The sequence below is a fragment of the Callospermophilus lateralis genome, chromosome X (assembly GCF_048772815.1).
Source record: "Callospermophilus lateralis isolate mCalLat2 chromosome X, mCalLat2.hap1, whole genome shotgun sequence".
Taxonomy (NCBI): Eukaryota; Metazoa; Chordata; class Mammalia; order Rodentia; family Sciuridae; genus Callospermophilus; species Callospermophilus lateralis.
In genome coordinates, this window is record NC_135325.1 from 67,287,882 (window position 1) to 67,300,246 (window position 12,365).

The 12,365-nt window shown below is 38.3% G+C and overlaps 1 protein-coding gene across 1 annotated transcript; it reads right to left on the reverse strand.

The window, feature by feature from the left end:
* Positions 1–893: 893 nt before the first annotated feature.
* On the reverse strand, positions 894–3,126 carry Bex5 (brain expressed X-linked 5). Its single transcript, XM_077107304.1, has 3 exons — positions 3,038–3,126; positions 1,889–1,953; positions 894–1,473 (listed from the first exon to the last, which is right to left on the reverse strand). The coding sequence occupies exon 3, from the start codon at positions 1,445–1,447 to the stop codon at positions 1,106–1,108; it is 342 nt and encodes a 113-aa protein (XP_076963419.1). The 5' UTR covers positions 1,448–1,473; positions 1,889–1,953; positions 3,038–3,126; the 3' UTR covers positions 894–1,105.
* Between the last annotated feature and the right edge of the window lie 9,239 nt (positions 3,127–12,365).

Consider the following 12,365-nt stretch of genomic DNA (forward strand, 5'->3'; position numbering starts at 1 on the left):
TGGATTTGTGGTAGGCACACTTTTTCCCCCCAAATGAAGAGCATCTAGAGTGTTGGGGTCTTGAATGTATGGATAGAACTAGCCAGAATTCAGCCATTACTTAACTTTATCCCACAGTAACATTGTAAGACATATATTATCTTCATTTGATAGAGGATAGGCTCACTTTAAAGAAATATACTTGTAATAATTACCAGGTATATGCTAATTAACAAGAGATCCAGAGGTGATGAGATTTATGTCATTAAATTGTATTTAATTTCAAGTATTTGTTGATTGCCTTCATTTCCTTTATTATTGTTGTTGCTGTTATTATTATTATTATTGGTACCAGGGATTGAACTCAGGGGTACTTATCCACTGAGCCACATCCCCATCCCTTTTTTGTATTTTGTTTAGAGACAGTGTCTCACTGACTTGCTTAGTGCCTCGCTCAATTGCTGAGGCTGGCTTTGAACTCAAAATTCTCCTGCCTCAATCTTCAGAGCCGCTAGGATTACAGGTCTGTGCCACCATGCCCAGCACCTCCATTTCCTTTATAAACTGGCTAATTCCTTCCTTCTTAAATTTTTTTCTCAACCTATAAAACATATGTATTCATTTTGGAAAAGAAAAAAACAGATAATTAAGGAAAAAAAAAGAAAATTAAAAGTGCTCAATAATTAGGGCTGGGATTGTGGCTCAGTGGTAGAGCACTTGCCTAGCACTGGGTGTGACTCTCAGCACCACATACCAATAAATAAGTAAAATAAAAAATCATCAATAACTAATAAAAATATTTTTTAAAAATGAGCTCAATAATTAAACCATAATCACATATAGATTTCATCTATATTATAAATTAGAATGTGTGTAAATATGCATGCTGTTAAATGAGATAGTATATCTTTGGCTGCTTTTTAAATTGCTTTATTAACTTTATAAGATGTAATAAATCTTTTCCCATGCAAGTTCATGACACTACCCTGCTGACTGAGCTTACAGACTAGGTCAAAATGAAATCTCCAATCAGAATATAGCAGAACATCAAAAGGTTCACAATAAAGGGTACAACAAGAAAATACAAGTTTGGAAAGCAGGGGATTTTGATTATTAACCTGGAGATTCAAGGCATAAGGCAAAACTCATCATGATGATCATGGTGAGGGGGGTCCCCTATAAGAATACGCAGACTGTACCTCAACTGAAGCTCCCTAATTTTCCTCCTTAGCTCTCTCATCTCCTCCATGAACCTTTCCATATCATCTGCATCTCCATCTATCATATCAATGTTATTAGCAATCCTATTGGGCACATCCTCTCCAAAATCCTGAGCAGGTGGAGCCCAAACCCCTCCAATATTTCCTCCAGGTTGCTGGCCTTCACCACCTTCTAAAGGGCGAGCTTCTTCCTCATTTTTTACTGGAGCCTGCTCCTCAACTTTGTTTTCCTGGGGGACATTTTCCATGTTGAAGTTTTTCTTGTTTCTTCTTTCTAGGAGATAACAAACAAGAAGGATTGAATGCTTTATAACAATTCAGAGGTCCTTTTGGCAAAGATTTTGCTGAGACTTCACATACTCTCTAGGGGGTGTCTCCCCATTCCCACCCTGCTTCAAAGCCCATAATTTTCCCTGAAAATTATTTTCCAGGTCACTATCCAAACACTTAGGATGGGTGGTAGATGCAGGCAGTGGTTCAGAGACTAGGCCTCTGCAAACACAGATGCTGATAAGCCCTCCATGGGAGCCTTAGACCTTGCCCCTCAATTCCTTTCCTCACCAGTCAGACTGGCCATTTTGTTCAGATTCTGTTAGATTTCTCTTGCACTTAGGCAGGGTGGGCTATAAGTCCACCCAATTCTGTTGATCTTTTACCCCTGCACTAGAGAGCCCCAGGCACCCTCCTACCTGTAGGGATCAGAGGCTGTCTCTCTCTCAGCCTTCAAATCTGCTGTGCCAAGGGACCTAAAGACCTGCAGAAAGAAATGCAAACAACATCCAGGATTAACTACTTGATCAAAGGATCCCTACTGGAGACAACAGCTCCATTTTTTATTTGAAGGCTTTCCTAAACAAATCATTTTGTTTCTCCTCCATCCTGTGTCAAGGTTTCTTTTCCGGCCCTGTAATAGGCTATATCAACTTTCCGAAGTGGACTATATACGAAAGACAATTTTTTTTCAAACCACTTTAATCTCCTTTAGGCCTCCTTTCTCCACTGTCTCATCCCACTGTCACTAAATTACCATTTCCTGGACACACATGAATAACTTGTGGAGCAGGAGAGTCAGAAGAGTTTGCTGGGTGAAGACGTAGTTTATTTAAAAAAAAAAAAATCAATCTTTTCATTCATTCGCCAGTCTCCCATAAGACTCACTGCCTATTTTCCAGTTCACCCCGCTCCCATGCCCACCATTTTATGCATCAAGATGGACGATGGGTAAAGAGGTGTATGGGCACTGCAAACCAGGACCCGCTTCGGTCTCAGCGATTTCATTCTTGGCCCAAGCAGTGCATATGCTTACGCGAACCTGCAGGGACCAGAAACAGTTTCTAGCTCCCCGCCTCTATCCTTGGGGCAGAAGCTTGCTTGCAACCGCTGCAGCCTCTGCAATAAGGGACCTCTTTCACAGTCCTAATTCCTGTCCCTCTTCTCTGTAGCAACTCCCCTCCCCGGCCCCCGTAGCCCACAATTTCCGGTTCTAAATGTACGAAGGGTGAACAAAAGATCCTGGGAACCGTGGTCTGGAACGGTGGCAGGGTCCGCTCTGCCCACCTTCTGGTTACCGGCTCCCCCGACCATGGCCCTGCAGAAATCAGGCCCTTTTCCACGAGGTACCCTTCCCGGTTTTCCACTACCTTCAAACAGTGCCTGATAGCCCACCTCCTAGAAGATCCCAACTGGTACCCATTTTTAACCCCGGGACTCTCTTGAGCCCCTCCCCCCGGACAAGCACCGAATAGGTGAGCCTCAAGAATGAGACAGAATCCAGTCCTGGATCTGCTCTGGTCACTGCCCTTTTCCACCCCAACTCCAGGCTGCGCCCACCAACCTACCAAATCAGGGTCAGCTTCTACTACTTTCCTCCTTCTCTGGGCAAAACTGTTCGCCCGCTTCAGAGAGCACCGCCACAGAAGACTACCAAGACCGCAACTGGGAGGAGAGACTAATCCACCCTGGGTCTGGAAGGGGCCACGTCACTGTGAGCTCAGATTCCCAATTACCATTCACACCTGCAGTGCGGCAGAAGGGTGGGGGTGGGAGCGTGGGCGGAGCGACCTTTCTCCTCATTACTGCCTTATCTACCAAAGCTTTTCTACCCATCCCTCTATTTACTTTTCCTATTTAGAAATACACGAGATCGATGTGTCGTAATATTTTGTAGAGTGCATTCTCCTTGCCGTGATTTCTGTTGGACTTTTAAAGGAATATCTTTTTCCTCTTCTATGCCCACAATTGAAGCCCCGAATTAACCCTAACAATCTTGTTGGTCTGATTCCAGATTGGAATTGGGCGGGGATTGGGTGGAGGGGGAGGGAGAAAGAAGCTAGGAAGTCTGGAAAATAGGTAGGAAGCGCATTTTTAAAAATTTTTACCTTTATGTTTGTTTAAATTGGGTGGTTGTTTCAGGTGTGTTTCTGATCAGCTCAGTGGGAATTCATTTCTTGATGTTATAATTAGACAATACAATTATTTTCAGTTGAAAAAAAAATAGAATTCAAGTTGTAAAAACATAACAACCTGTTTCTGCTGCTGAATCATATTACAAATATGGACCTTCTGGACAGCAATCCACCTCCCCTCTAAGGATTTTGATATACAAACCTAAACTGATGGTTTTCCTTGTGAAGGGTCCCTATCTGTAGGTCCTTCCATAAGATGATGCACAGTCTTGCGGGTGGATTTTCAGATCTTGGGAGCATGTGGCAAATGTAGTTCTCCGCTGAATTGTATTACTATAACTTTAGCCTTGCCTTTAAGGTAGAACACTAGTGATGTCTTCCAACAATTTGTAACAATATTTGGGGAAGTTAACACAGACATTGTGAGAAGCTACACAATGTTCAAACAATATTGCACCAGGATAAATATAGAACAAATGAACTAGAAGAGAAAACTAGAATTATCCCAGTTAGTGATGGGAAGCTGGAGTGTATGTATACAGTCATTTCTTGGTAGATATTACCCTGGGGGTGGTAAAATCTCTAGCACTTCAAGACTGTCCTAAGCCCATGCTGAGCAAGCTCCAAAGGTACCTACAAAAGCCCTCAGCAAAATTAGAAAATATAGGTAAGATAGAAGCGATCAGTTTTATTTCTGCCCCAAGAAACAGACTATTCACAATTTAAATCAGTCCAAATATTTCCCATCAAAACAAAGATAATACACATCCATCCTCTCCCATATTTATGGAAATTTGAGCTCTTTGTAGTTTCCACTAATAAATACAATGTTGACTGATTTTTTTTTTTTACACAGAATTTTGTTAATAACATCAGGGTTTAAAATTCCTCAAACTGTCATTTCTGTTTAAGAGTGTGGATGCTTATGATTGTCATAGGAGTCAGTCTTGAAATAATGTTCTCCCAATTTTATTTCTACAATGTATGATCATATCTGTTTTCTCATATGTTCACTGATACTGAGAATTGTTTGATGCTAATGTATTTTAGCCTTTTTTTTTTTTGTAGGGGAGATTGAACCCAGGGGTGCTTAATCACTGAGCCACATCCCCAGGCCTTTTGATTTCTTTATCTGAAACAGAGTCTCACTAGGTGGAGGGTCTCACTAAATTGCTGAGGATGACTTTGAACTTGAAATCCTCCTGCCTCAGCCTCTCAAGTTGCTGGTATTACAGGTGTGCACCACTACACCCAGTTATTTATTTTATTTTAAAAGGCTATTGTATTTTTTCTTTCATTTTTTAAAAACTCATCAAGGTCACTAGTTAGTGTTTTCTGAACCTGCCACATGATAACAGACACCTGGGTCTAAGGCTCCTGCACTCCTCTGCAGGTTTCAGTTTACCATATTTCCAGCCTGGTCTGAGAAACTTCATTAAGAAGTTCCTTGATGGAATTCTTAATACCAGTTAGGGTTGTGGAATCTTATCATACACATAATACCAAATACATGGGTAAATTTTCCCATCATTGTGTGAGTGGTCTTTTGAAAATCATTCTGAAATAATTTCAAAGTAACAGAATGGTTTTGAGAACAAGAAGTTCCTACATGCCTTTCACTACATTCCCCAGTTCTTAACATTTTGCTACATTTGTTTTGGATCAGTCTCTCTTCCCATAGAAGTGCCCATTGTTTTTTTTCTGACCCATTTGGGAATCAGTTGAAGACTAAATGGACATTTTAAAATATTTGGTACAATGATTCCATGTAACATTTTGTTAAAGATTTGTCTCTTTTATTTTTAGAGATTTTTTACATAAAATTTCAAAAGTATGAACATATAATGTGTAAAAATAAATATTTTAGTTTGTACTTTTACTAAATATTCTTTACTCTCATACTCACATAATTTTTTCATGCATCCATTTTAATGGAATCATATACAATAAATTGCTGTGCTACTTGTTTTTATCATTTGCTTGAAAATAAAGGCAGGTTAGTAAAAATATTTTCAGGTCACTAAACAGTTTACTATTTTACTTGTTTTTTAATTTACCAAGAATATTGAAATTATCATAATATATTTAGCTTATATTGGTTATGGATATATATGTATAGTTTCAATAAATGTATATATGCAAATTGCCCTACAAAAAGAAAGTTTGTTCATACCCTCATCAACACGTTATAATCAATCATATTAATTTATGAAGTATTTACATTATGAAAAATTAGCTAGAAGATAGCATTAAAACATGTTTTCATATACAATATGTAGTACACAAATATATACACCCATGTATACACATAAATACAGAGTTGTTTTTATATATGCACACACAAAATTGTTTTTAATACAAAGCATATTTTTTAGATTCACTTGTGTCAATTATATATAAATGAAGGTAATTTATTTTTATATCAGTATGGTATTCCATTATATAATCACATCATAATTCACCTATTTTTCCAACTGATGCACATACAGATTTTTTTCTATTACAAACATTATTCTGGTGAACATTCTTGCATATGGCTCCTTTGCACCTCTTTCTCTTGAACATGAAATTTTGTTTTTATTATATTTGTTAGTATGCTTTTTTGGTAAGTGCGATCTGCCAAGATTTCCCAAATCTACCCCTTCCTGTGTAAAATCCTAGATATGTAAATAACAGCTAGATTCACAAATTGATCCTCTGGTGGTTTAATTTAGCACATGTAGGATGGGAAATGAGAGTTTATACTCTTAAGAGGTGCACCCAAGTAACTTAGATGATCAGGCAAATTCATGAAACACTTCATTGGATATGAAAAAAATCAGATCCTTAGTTTGATGACTTATTTTCTTTAACCTGTAGTGTAGTTCCACTTATTTTTAAATATCTTTAATTATTGGGTTTTAAAAAATAAAATACTAGGGCTGGGGTTATGGCTCAGTGGTAGAGCACTTGCCTAGCACATGTGGGGCCATGGGTTTGAACCTCAGCACCACATAAAAATAAATAAATAAAATAAAGGTATTGTGTTCAACTACAACTTAAAAACAAATATTAAAAAATAAAATAATAGATGTTTAATGTAGAATGTAATGGGTGAATTTTTCATAAATTTTATTGTGTATATATTTATCTAAAAGAATATTTTCTTTTTATAGATTTTTTAAATATTTTTTTTTATTTTTTAGTTGTAGATGGACACAATATCTTTATTTGATTTTTATGTGGTGCTGAGGATTGAACCCAGGGCCTTGCATGTGCTAGACAAGCGCTTTACATACGGCTGAGCCACAACACCAGCCCCTAAAAAGAATATTTTTTTTTATTTCATGCAAGGATTAATTAATACCTAAAATTATTCTTTAATATTTTGGATGGTAAATAGTTTCTAAACAAGGTAGCATTTAAGAACAAAATTGTAGGTTGAAGAAAAAAGTTTCAAATTGAATGCATTTCCCTGTTTTCTCTACAAGCAAACAATTTATTCCATTAAACCCTGCACTTAGTTAAAACACACACACATATATACATTTACACCTCATTGACCTGTAATTCCTATTCCTTTTTATTTCAATCTCTAATTTAAATTGTTTTTAATTTTAACAATTACTTTGTTATTTTCAAAGACTATACAATGCAGTCATCTAATTTAATGTGTATTATTGGAAATTATTTTCTATGCATGTAGTTATGTAGAGGAAAACTTCATTAAATCAAAGAAAAAATGCATGACAAATGAGTTTCTCCTTCAAGGATGGTACAAAATTATACTTAGCAACAAGATGTAAGTTTGAAGAAAAAGAAAGTTTTAAAATCACTGTATTTTCCTATTCCTCTGAACAGAAGTTATTGTTCACCACTTAGCTAACTTTAAAAACATAAATACATTTTGTCTAATGCTAAAAATTATAAAAATTTTATGGTCAAAAAGATTGTTTTTAAGTTATGCCAAATGCTTTAAGACATTTGAAGCATTATAAGTCACACAAAAAAAGACTAGTGGGAAAATTATTGTTGTTTTAAAGATTCTATCAAGTAATGTGAAAAATTCCTTTGTTAAGCTTATAAGATTTTGTTAAAGACAGCATTGTATTCAAATGCTATTAACACTCAGTTTTTCTTGGTAATATTAATAAGAATGATTTAAGATTCATCTTCATTCTTGAATATAAATGGGGGTGATTCTAATGACTTTCCTAAATTACAAATATATTACAAATTTTTTTTTGCTTTATTGTTGTTACTAAAATAACACAAAATTTATAGATACATATTTTAATTGAACCATGTAGTCTTTTTTGAGACTTGCTTTTTTTAACAGTATATTTGGACATATTTTTTAACAGTATATTTGGACATATTTTCACATTAATAAGTATAATAAAACCTGTATTTATTTTTATTGCTGTGTAGCAAATTATCATAATCTTAGAGGTATAAAATAATAAAATTTATTTTCTTACAATTTCTATATATCAGAAGTAGACACAGCATGCCTGAGTTCTCTTCTCAGAGAATCATGAGGCTGTAATCAAGATGTTGGCTATATCTTCATCTAGTGGCAAAATGAAAGAAACTCCTTCCAAGCACATTCTTGTTATTGGCAGAATATAGTTCCCTGAGAAATTAGAACTGAGGTCCTCATTTTCTTGCTAGCTGTCAGACAAGAACTGCTCTTAGCAACTATAGTCTGTTCTCACATTTTGCCTCATGATTTCCTCAAGTTCAGCAACAGAGATTTGCCCTCAGTTCATATTCTTTCACATTTGGAGTTTTGTGACTTATTCTTCTACTACCAGCTAGAGAATGCTGCTATTAGATTGTTCTTGTAATTGGAACAAATCCACACATATAATCTCTATATCTTTAGGTCAATTCATTTTTTAAAATATTTTTAGTTGTAGATAGACGAATACCTTTATTTAATTTGTTTATTTTTTTATATGGTGCTGAGGTTCAAACCTAGTGCCTCACAGGTAGTAGGCAAGCGCTGTACCACTGAGCCACAACTCCAGCCCTAGGTCAATTCATTTTTATTATATTTGCAAAACTGAATCATAGAAGTAACTTGATTAGTTTTTTAATAACCAGATCTGGACGGTTGTGTTGTGGGGGGAATTATAGAATTTTGTCTACTACATTTATCTAAATTGTTTTTTTTTAATTGAAGTCAAATTCACCAAACATAAAATACAACATTTTAACCATTTTAAAGTGCACTATTCAGTGGCATTTTGTACATTTGGTGGTGTAACATCACCCCTGTCTAATTCCAGAAAACTTTTATCACCCCAAAAGAAAACCCCATATCTATTTAGTAATCACTTCCCGTTATTATTTTCCAAAGACCCTGGTAACCATAATATGCATTGTGTCTCTGTTAAGTTGCTTATTCTAGATTTTCTTTGTTTTAAATATTTTTTGTAGTTGTAGTTGGACACAACATCTTTATTTATTTATTTATTTATTTATTTATTTATTTATTTATGTTTATTTTTTAGTTGTAGTTGGACACAATACCTTTATTTATTTACTTATTTATTTTTATGTGGTGCTGAGGATCGAACCCAGGGCCTTACACATGCTAGGCGAGTGCTCTGCCGCTGAGTCATAGACAAAGCCCCTATTTTATTTATTTTTATGTGGTGCTAGGAATCTAACCCAGTGCCTTGCAAGTGGTAGGTGAGTGCTCTACCACTGAGCCACAACCCCAGCCCCTCTGAATATCTCATATAAATGGAATCATGCACTATTTGACCTTTTGTCCAGTTACTTTTACTTAACATAATGTTTTCAAAGTTCACCTATGTTTTAGCAATTATTAACACTTCATTCCTTGACTAGTACTCCATTCTATGAGCATATCACATTTTGATCCAATCAACAACTGATGAATATTGGGTTGTTTCTACCTTCTGGCTATTGTTGATAATGCTGCTATGAGCATTTGTATAAAATTATTTTTGGACTCTTGCTTTCTTTTTTTATTCTTTTTATAATTATAATCATAAAATTAATATAATAGTGTTATAATTTGAATTTGAAATGTTTCCAATAAGATCATGTGTTGAATGTTTAGTCCCTGATGCAGCAGTGTTCAGAGGTGGGGACTTTGGAAGGTGATTGGATCATGAGGGATCAACCCTTATCAATGCATTGATCCTTTGATGACTTCATACCATAATGGGTTATTGTGAGGTAGTGGAATCTTTAGGTGGGGCCTAGTTGAAGGAAGTAGGTCACTGAAAAAGTACCTTTGAAAGGTATATATTTTCCTCCACCCTTTCCTTTCCCTCTTTTAGCTTTCTGGCCCCCATAAGGTGAGCAGCTATGCATTTCCTGCCATGAAGTTCTGCCTCACTACAGGCCCAGAAACAACAGAGTCAAGTCACCATGGACTAAAACCTCTGAAAATGTGAACCAAAGTAGGCCTTGCCTGCTTTTAAGTAGTTTTACTCAGGTATTTTGTTACAGCAAAGGAAAATAATATGGTAATTCCATGTTGGATTTATTGAGAAACACTCTTTTCCATAATATCTGAACCATTCTACATTTCTATCAGCAACATCAGAGGGTTCCAATTATTTCACACCTCGTCAATACTTATTATTTTTTAAATTTACAATTTGTGTGTGTATGATATATCATTGTGGGTTTGATTTGATTAATGATGAATACTATTGATTACTGAGAGGGGGATTCACCAATTTGTAGGCCAATGGTGGATGTGAAGTAGGCAATGGAGAAGATGGGCGCAGGTTGGTCTCCGCTCAGGTGGTGACCTCCGATGGGATGGGGGTCCTGCTAAAGGCAGGGGAGCCCCATCTGAGTCAGGGCACCAATGAAAGGCCAGTGACTCAACTGAGACAGAGATTCAACCAAGAGATTTTATTGGGGGACTGCCTGAAGGGGAAGGAAAGGAGAGGCAGAGACAAAGAGAGAAAGAAACAAAGAGGAAAAGGGCAAAGAGGAAGAGAGGAAGAGGGAAGAGAGCAGAGAGAGAGGAAAGAAGAGGAAGAGGGCAGAGAGGAAGAGAGTGTGTGCTTACAAGCTTCAGCTTAAGAAGGGTTGGGTAGGGGATGTGGTGGGTGCTGGTTGGCAGGGTGACTCAGGAACAGTGAGTGGACACTGTCCCGCGGGGATTGGTTGAGAAAACCCTTGAATTTGGTGCTCTTCGAAGAGGAGGGGGAGGGGTAAGGGATTCAGTGAAATTTCCGTGAGAAGGGGGAGTCTCCCACACACCCAATGTTCCTCCCTTTTTGTTTTTATATTGGGAGCAGGGTGATGAGATCGCCTCTTTACTTCCTGCTGGAGAGGGACGGGACAAATGTGAAGGAAGGGAGGGATGGTCAGGGTACTGGACAAGAGAAGATCCTTGTAAAGGCCAGGGCGCTGAAGATGTGAATTTCCTTGGGGCCCAAATCGATGAAAGTTCCACGAAGCCATAGGTTATGGATAGTCTCCATCCAATCATTATCCCTGCAAATGGGGGGAGTCAGCCAGCTGTCCTGTCAGAGGGCCTCCGCAAACTCCATGATCCAGGTGCGCCACATGATGAGCCTAAGAACACCAAAGATACCCGAAGGCAAGGAGAAGAGGGAAGAGGAGACACCACATTAGCTTCTGGCTGGAGGCCCAGTGAGAGGGACTGGCTGAGAAAAGACCAGTGGTCAGGAGGAGGCACATGAAAGTGAATGGGCCTAGAAACCCTGGGTGACAGGCTAGTGAAGTTCCCGCAGTCGTGTTTCCATTTTGTAGCTCCATATCCACAATGGTGAAGTTCCGTCAGCTGTTGTTGAGGCCTTCACGTAAGGGACAGGTGTCCTGCGAGGGAGCAAGCAGCTGGAAATCCCTGAGGAGAAGCATCGACACCAGAAGCCCATTTGGGGTCCCATGGGTCCCAAATAGTTAATTTGGTGTATGCTTGATTTTCATAGCAAGGCTCATCTAGGAAGCATTTCTTTCAGGAATTATAAGGGCACCCGCCATAGGTATCAGGCCAGTGCTTACAGGATTCCTCAGTTTGGTCTGCTATGAAGCACAGCATTGCTGAACATAAGTGGGATGAGGTGGCCTGGTTGAATCCAGTAATGTTAAGGGTGACTGCCTGATTGCAGCCAGTGGAAGGGCAATTGCCTTGACCTATAAACTGAGAGCTGGTGGTGCCATCCTGCTGCCATGTCATTTAGATGTAGAAGTGCCATCTGTGGTTTAGGGTAGAAGCTTGAGAGAGATTAATGATGAGTAAAAGAAGGAGAGGGTTGGCGAGAAACCTTGAGTAAGTAAGACTGCTTCAGTTCCTGGTTGTGTTGGGCCAGAGGTAACGGATGGTGCAGGAAGACACCAGTCTGCGTGTTCCCTTAGGAGTTTGTGTAGAAGTGTGAGATAGGGCAGGTAGGACACAAGTGGAGGAGTAGTAACTGGAAAGCTTTGGCTAATTAAGACAGGGTTCCCATGGAGTAGCTCAAAGGGGCTACGGCCTGAGAGGGCTCTAGGGGCTGCCAAGACAGCCTGAGTTCAATGGCAAGTTTAGTGAGATGATCCTTGAGAATGCCGTTAGCCCTCTCAACCTTACCCAAGGATTGGGGTCGGTGGGGGATGTGGAGGCTCCAAGAGATGTTGAGGCCTTTGGAGACTAGTTGAACAACCTGAGAAACGAAGGCCAGACCGTTGTCTGACTGGATGGATGCGGGAAGTCCGAAACTGGGAATGATTTGCTCAATGAGAATAGAGGCAATGGTGTCAGCAGTTTACCATGAGGTAA